Raw genomic sequence first — 7,917 nt, forward strand, 5'->3', positions numbered from 1 at the left:
TTTGTCTAGTAGGTATCAAGTTGTTAACTTGGTAACGTGATTAGTACTTAATTGTCTATAAATAGTGGAGTCCCACAAGGGTTCAATTTTTACCTCTCGGCTCTCAAAATTACCAACTCACTCTGCTCAGAATCTAAAATGATATTATTTATTATGTTCTGATGTGAAACACGATTATGATAAATAATTAGGTACAAAAGTTATAATATTAATATCTACTACCAGAGCTGGCGAGAGGGTGGGGCAGTAAGGGCCAGAGCCAGGGGGGGCCCGTTGTCAGAGGCGTATTTAGGCACAGCCGCACATGCCCTGTAGAGCCGGGCCATTATCGTCCGACTGCTCAAAATTAAACAACTATCTATAATATATTCCTACTATATTGTACACAATACGCAACACAGAACGATATTAATAATATGGTTAATATATATAATATAGTCGTAAATTCCTAATTACGTCTCTGAAGAGCGTTATTATATTTTTCAATTTTATTTTGTGTATGACGACCGACTGCTTATTTAATAATAGAAGCACAATGTATGTTCGATCGAATTTCCACGTATTAGTTGTAATGATGCATTTACATTTACATAACATACATCGCGTTCCAAAATTATCGTTTTTGCTTTCTTTTATAATTTTGATATTACGGAATACGAATAGTGTGTAATTTTGTGTTTTGCTAGTACATATTTGAGTACCTAGTAATATAATTTTATTATAATGAGTTATAAACACAAATTTGGTGCGCAAAAAAGAAAAAGATGACAGAGACAATGAAGCAAAAAAAGGACAGCTATCACTCAGGCAATATTTTAAACCTTCTACAGCTTCGACTGAGTTACCTTTACGGTCTATTGTGAAATAAAGTCTTGGCAGTGGAAAAAGAACTGGCTAAAAACACGAACTTGGATGCTGTTATCGATGATTTTGCTACGAAAAAGGCCAGAAAGGGAACACTCTTAACTGAACCTAATTATTCGTTAATTACTGTTAAATAGTTGTTTACATTATTTTCTTCAATTTTAATAAAAGATTTTATAATATACCAAATATTATGTTTTTTTTATTTACAATTTATCCAACTTAAATATTAAGTATCGCTACTGTATTAAAATGCTATATAAATCTCAGTAAAATAAGTGTATATAAGTGAAGGGGCCCGGAAATAATCAGCCCTGGGGCCCACCAAAGCTCTCGCCGGCCCTGTCTACTACCTAGGTGTTATATTGTCATTTATCATATCAAATGTAATAAGATAAGCACAGTTACATTTAACTGAACACAATAAACAATAATTCTGGGGGGCTAAGCTCCCCCTCCCTAGATACACTTTTGGGCTTAGGACTTGTATAGGAAAGGGATAGAAAATCGTAATATATATGCCATCTTTGTTAATTACATTTTAAAGTAGAAGGAATGTCATTATGTAGTTTACCTTTAAATCTTAACTCGCTGTCCAGCCTTTTCATTTAATACGAAATAGAATAAATAATTAGGTTTAAGTTTAATTGCAAAACACTGACTATATTCACGAGATAAAATATTTTACTTAAAAAAACAATATACAACAGTATGTACAATGGTTTGGGATTGATCACATATTTGGTTAAAAAAAATAATTTTAGAATCAAAATAATTTTTTATAAATTTGTTATATGACCAATAGAACAATTTTAAGGGGCGGCTGGATATTTTACAGGTCTCAAGAAAGGGTTGTCAATGGGTTCATCTGGTTTTGATTCAGTTTCATCACCGTTATTTATATCTTCTTCTTCTTCGTTTTCATTTTCTTGTTCGTCATTTTCATCAAAGTCTTCTTTCATCTGAATATCTTTTTTGAACTTAATTTTTTTAGTAGGTACTGGTATTTCAGTTTCATCAGGATCCTCATCAAATACTTGATCTTGAGGTAACAATGCTGAGATATATGCAGGTTGTTGTGGCTTATTGGCTATCACTAGAACAAAAAACATTTATTAATGAAAGCTCCAAATAACTAAATTCTAGTGATTGAACACCATTATGAAAGTTTCATTATTTTGATATCATTACACATAAATAGCTTACAAAAATTGAAGCAATTAAAACTAAAAAAATAATAATAAATAAAATAAAAAACTTATATAGAATAAATATAACAAACTGTGAAAAAGGACTAAAAATTAAAGATAAAATAAAAACTTAAATATACAACAAAACCTTTATAAGTTTTTATAATACCTAGAGGTACGTTTGACTATTATTTATGTAGGAACAAGACATTGTACAAATTATTGTAGTATCGGTATTTATGGGTTATTGCAATTACCATACACCACATATGGATTATAGCGACTACCGCACAATGTGTCCCACTCTAATTTTATTTTTTCTAGTGTCGTAACGATCATGAAACAAACAAGACATTTTTAATAGAAGTCCCTGATCAGTCTTCTACTATTTTGATGTCCAAAACACATCAAAACATAGAGAAAGGGACGACAATTTACTCTGATTGCTGGCGGGCATAAAACGCAATGCAAGATAATGGCTACCAGCATTACACAGTAAATCATTCTTATCATTTTGTGGATCCAAGTACATGCTCACACACAAAATATAGAAAGGGGGACGAGGTGACCGAGTGGTCTGAAGCGTCTGTTCCAGTTCGATCCTCGGCCACCGGGCGGCATTTTTCTCCGGACAAGTCGCGGTGACCGGAGAACAAGTGCTGCCATCCCCCACCCCCGGGGCATGGCAGAAACCTACGGGTGCCCCATTCGAAATTCTGCCAAATCAAACACACACGTGTTCCCCCCTACCGTCCCAAAAACCTACAATACAAACCTATACAACACAAACCTACAATACCTACTCTACAGCTAATGGCCACAGTTGCCGGGCTCAAGATCAATAAAAAAAAAAAAAAAATATAGAAAGACTTTGGAGATCAGCGAAATGGATAAACAAACATCATAGAGGTACAGCAAGACACCATTTAAAATCCTTTTTGGCAGAATTTATGTGGAGGAATACTAATAATGAAGACCAGTTAAACGTGTTACTAACCTTAAATATTTTATAAACGTTTTTATTTTTCTAATGTCAGGTACCAAAATTTATCTGATTTATTTTCCCTGCATGCCATTAAATTATGAAAAAAAATTATATATATTTATTTATTGGTCTTATTTATCATTAAAAATAAAGTACAATAAGTATTTAAATTTTTTCTCGAATTTGTCATCCCAGTACAAGACACTCAAACACAAGTGCGTTATCTCACTGATACAATCATCTTTCCCTTCGTAATTCTTGATACTACAATGGTAATTTTTTAACGTTACTCACGCAATTGATAGGTTATGGACATAAGAAGTTGGGTAACTTCCACTTCAAGCTACAATTCATACTACACTCTTACAATTTATCATTGTGACTTCTTATTATACCACATAATTGTACATAATATTGTTTTATTTTACATTTTTAATAATAATTAAAAAAGTAGGTACATGATGGAATTGACAAAAACCATTTCTTCATTATGATGAAATATTCAACTAAAAAAATATGTGATGGTGTTTTTTTATGAACTCTAATTAATCTCCCAAAATCTCATTCTAATGTAACATTACTCAATACTATTAGGGAAATGTAAGTTATTAAGTAATATGATACTTACAAGCAAAGCAATCATTTTCTTGGTTCAAAAATAAACTTTCAGTAGGACCAGTTTTTATTAAAAACTTAATTAAAGATTTTTCAAGTTCGTGTTTTTGAATTGCAGATTTTTCTCGGATAGCTTCATATTCAGTTACTGGTTGTTTGTGTGTCTGCAAACACATAATGTATTATTGAATTGCAAAAATGAAAATGTGTATTGAACATTGGACAAAACTAGTGATCTTACTGGGGTCCTGATATATGCATGTGGATCTGGAAAAGCTGGCATATAACTTGGCATATATGATGGATGTGGCAGTCTAGTCCCTGCTTGTAGGTTACTTGTTTGGCGGGGCTGTACAGATGGTACAGGGCTAGGGAGAACAGCTCGATTTGATCTTTTGGCATAAGCTAATAGGCTGGAAGCATTTTTGAACATACCCATGTCGATTAGACCCATCATAACATCAGCACCAAGAGGCTCGAGACGCCCAGCTACTTCTGCATAACGACGACTACTATTTCCCATTTGGGACAGCACTAAAATCAAATAAAAACATTCAAATACATTACATTAATTACAAATAACATTTTCAATGTTTATAATTTTTAATATAAAATATGACCATTGAAAATGTACAGTATTTTCATTAGGATTAGTAGCACTAAAACTTTTATTTTTTTATTTCACACAAATTGTATTCAGATGTTACAAATAATTCTTAAACTATACATTTTACTAACCCCTGGAAGATATATTTTGTTTAATGACATTCAATGATTCCCATAATATAATGTGAAAAAATAACTCAATAAAAAAAATGTAGAATACTAAATATATTTGACATTATATAACATAAACTTTAAATAAATTTAAATAATTTATAAATTTCAAGACCAAAAAAAAAGCTGAAAATTAGTCTAAAAAATAATACACAAAATAAATTGGCTTAAGTATATCTTTATGACTATATCAAACACCCATTATTGTCTAATAATTATTTTTAAAACTATGGAAATCGAGATGAAAAATTAAGTTTATTTTTATTTAGCTTCAAAAACTGTTTATTAGCTATAATTTCTATTTACCAAATTTTTTGGTTTCCAAATTCTTAATTACTTTATACAGGTTGGTGGTTTTTAAATATGTATGGTTGATTTCTCCTTATTTTTATGGTCCCAGTGAACCACCTACATAATATCTAAGCTGTGGAACATAGGGAATGTTGAAAATGTGAAATGCGTGTGATTTGAGTGTACATAATAAATTAAATACCAGGATAAGAGAATAATACATAATAATATTTTAAGATGATAATGTTATTGTATTATATTATGTAGTTCATTATTTTATATTATAGGTTTATGTACATTACTAGAAACTTAAATTATTCACTAAGTATAGTATCTACATAAACTCAAAATTAGAAGAAAAAATTGTATTTTTACATACGAGGTGGTGAATGATTATAATTATGAATATTAATCCCTACATGGTTGGCAAGTGATCTTCAGAAACAGTAGATATTGCAACAGCAGTTTATTTGAAACCAATAAAAAAAAGGTTAGGTTAGTTGAAATTGTTTGTATTTCATTAAATAACTTGTGTAGTAAAATTTCAGAAGGTAATAATATTATGTAAGTACTGTGTACCTATCCACCCATTAAAAAAATAAATACTCAACCAAATCTAAAATGCAGTGGCAGATTTAAAAAAAAGGTCGCTTAGTCAAATTTTGAGTACATAGGTTATGGGACCCACGTAAATAACAATGAATGCCTAGGTTTAGTAAAAAGTGGGTATGTCACTGCTTCCAGATAAGTATTGGAAGAGACACATTTAATATTGGTGCCCACTTGGTTTAAGGTACCTATCATTTCAATCATAAATTTACCAGTACCCAAACAGCCAAACTGTAAAATTAGTTAAGGCTTATAGCCAGTAGCTATAAAATTTACTAACCACTAAAGAGCATTTCGACGAGGGTCTCCAAGGCGCCAGGTTCTGCCGCTTGAAACCCGGTTTCCATCAATATTCCGGCAACAGTAGTTTTCAAAAACTTCCTCTCCATAGACTTATCCATTATTGACAGGCACAATTGATGCGGACGTCCAAGATTTCCGACCCCTCAGGCACAGAATAAAATATTTTATTAATTCCGGTTACGTTTTAAAAATTTGAAAATCCAAATATTATTGTTGTGGTAATATGGTCAATGGTCATCCAAATCATTCGTCCATGTGCAGCAATGCACTATGTAGCATAAATATAATATACAGAACAACAGTACATCAGAATTCAGAACTCAACTCACGACTCACGACTGTTGCTGTCTGCGGTCTCTCTGTTTGGCAAAACAACGTTATCATTATTCAAGTTGATAATACAATTGAATGTTATTATCGCTTATTGTCTATTGGCACAACAGATATCTACATAGTTCCACAGAATAACCGGCAGATGTATGTGATTATTGAGGAAATTATTTTGTATATTTGGAAAAAAATTATTAAAAAATATTATTTTATATTATTTTAAAAAGTTTTTTCTCTTATACTTACACTAAAAGTATGCCGAGTATAAGATGCCGCACCAAACCTACGAATTTAATTTTCAGGTATAAAACCCAATTTAAAAACTATTGTAAATCAAACAATGAAACAGTTTCATTCTTCTCATAAAAATATTAAAATGAAATGTAAATTTTTATTTTTCTTAAATTAGTTATTTTTTGTTTATTTTGAATAGTATTGCAAAATATATTTAAATTATTGTTTTTTAAACTAATTTTAATAACAATAATCATTAATAATATCGTTAAAACATTTTTTGGAGCATTGGTTTTTATTTTTATTTTCTAGAAAAAATTGAATCGGGTTGGAATTTAAGACATTGGGCTATTGGGGTTCCACGAAACACAAACTGGGTGCCGTAGTCCTAAAAGTTTAGGAACCGCTACTCTAGAGAGTCACTATAATAGTATAATGAATGTTTTAAATATGAATTCAATGATATAAGATCATTGTATACAAAAAACGATACTGAGCTGAGACGATCAATCAGCCTAGACGAGCTAATAAGTAATAGCCTCGTAATATTACCAACAACGAAGTAGGTATATTTTATTATTTTATTGTGAATTGTGATTAAGATAATTTATTTAACTATCCGTCAGACGTCAGTACTGTAGTAAGGTTATTTTTGAACAACAAAATGAGAAAATTGTTGTATGAGAAGTTTTTTGTTTACTTGTGAATATCTAATGTCAAACTACAAATGCTCGTAAAAAATTAATTTGTAATTCCAGTAAACTTAATTTTTTGTTAAATGTAGAAAAACTTAAGGAAAATCTTGTATTAAATTTTCAAACCTAAGGTATAAAAATAAATTTTTTCATGAATTTCTAATTTAATTTGCAAGTTTATACGAATTTTGTCAAAATTTTAAATTCAAACGCTCATAAAAAATTATTGTGTATTTACGCTAATTTGTTTTCAATTTCTACTACAATAACTTTGACAACTAGTCTCTGGAGGCTCAAGCGTGGACGTGATGCCCATGATCTCTATCTGATATCTTAACAACAATAACAAATTTAATAAAAAAATATTATTTCTAGTAATTTATACGAAGTGTCGATCTGGCCATGGTCGCCAGGCTGCGAAAGCGGCCGGGGTCTTTCCGTTTTTTTTTTGGGGGGGGGGGAGCCCATATTTTTGGGGTCCAGGGTAAAGAAAAATTGCCAGGTCTTATAAATTGGATCTATAATCTGATGCTTACCTATTATCTATAGTGAGAGTGTATGCATACTAGTGCAAGTGCCAAGTTACAATATTATAATAGTAACACTGTAACAAGTAGAAGGAGGTTTTTTGTAATAATTGCGCTACTGTAGCCTGTAGGTTAAGTTAGGTTTTATCTCTAGCTTCACAATCAATGGCTCGAACGACTACACGAGGGCCCTGCTTACCCGATCCATACAATTAAATATTGAGTATAAAAATATGTATAATATTATGATATAATATAATACTATACGTCTATATTATGTCTAATGTCTATATCTATTGACTATTTATATATTAATATATAATATAAATTATATATAATAATAATGAAGAGTGAAGACATTTACTTTTGGAAGTTTACTTAAATAATATTATGCTTATGGCTTATGTAGGTATTTGTCTTAAATGTTTAAATTCTATAGTAAAAATATAATTTTAGTTTTCGTAATTTTGTATCTGTGTAAACTACTAAACAGTAAT

At 30.6% G+C, this 7,917-nt stretch overlaps 1 protein-coding gene across 1 annotated transcript; it reads right to left on the reverse strand.

Annotated features, from left to right (window-relative positions):
* Positions 1-1,506: 1,506 nt before the first annotated feature.
* Positions 1,507-6,022, reverse strand: LOC111037457 (transcription initiation factor TFIID subunit 8-like). The gene is made up of 4 exons (XM_022320042.1): positions 5,612-6,022; positions 3,896-4,188; positions 3,668-3,818; positions 1,507-1,960 (listed from the first exon to the last, which is right to left on the reverse strand). The coding sequence occupies exons 1-4, from the start codon at positions 5,730-5,732 to the stop codon at positions 1,677-1,679; spliced, it is 849 nt and encodes a 282-aa protein (XP_022175734.1). The 5' UTR covers positions 5,733-6,022; the 3' UTR covers positions 1,507-1,676.
* Positions 6,023-7,917: the final 1,895 nt, after the last annotated feature.

The sequence above is a fragment of the Myzus persicae genome, unplaced genomic scaffold (genome assembly GCF_001856785.1).
Source record: "Myzus persicae strain clone G006 unplaced genomic scaffold, MPER_G0061.0, whole genome shotgun sequence".
Lineage (NCBI taxonomy): Eukaryota > Metazoa > Arthropoda > Insecta > Hemiptera > Aphididae > Myzus > Myzus persicae.

Excerpts from the sequence above, each read along its gene's own strand:
- LOC111037457 (XM_022320042.1), bottom strand. The coding sequence starts at position 5,732 with ATGGATAAGTCTATGGAGAGGAAGTTTTTGAAAACTACTGTTGCCGGA. Across the intron at positions 4,189-5,611 it reads CGTCGAAATGCTCTTTAGTG|TGCTGTCCCAAATGGGAAAT; the intron begins GTTAGTAAATTT and ends ATTTGATTTTAG. Across the intron at positions 3,819-3,895 it reads ATGCATATATCAGGACCCCA|ACACACAAACAACCAGTAAC; the intron begins GTAAGATCACTA and ends ATGTGTTTGCAG.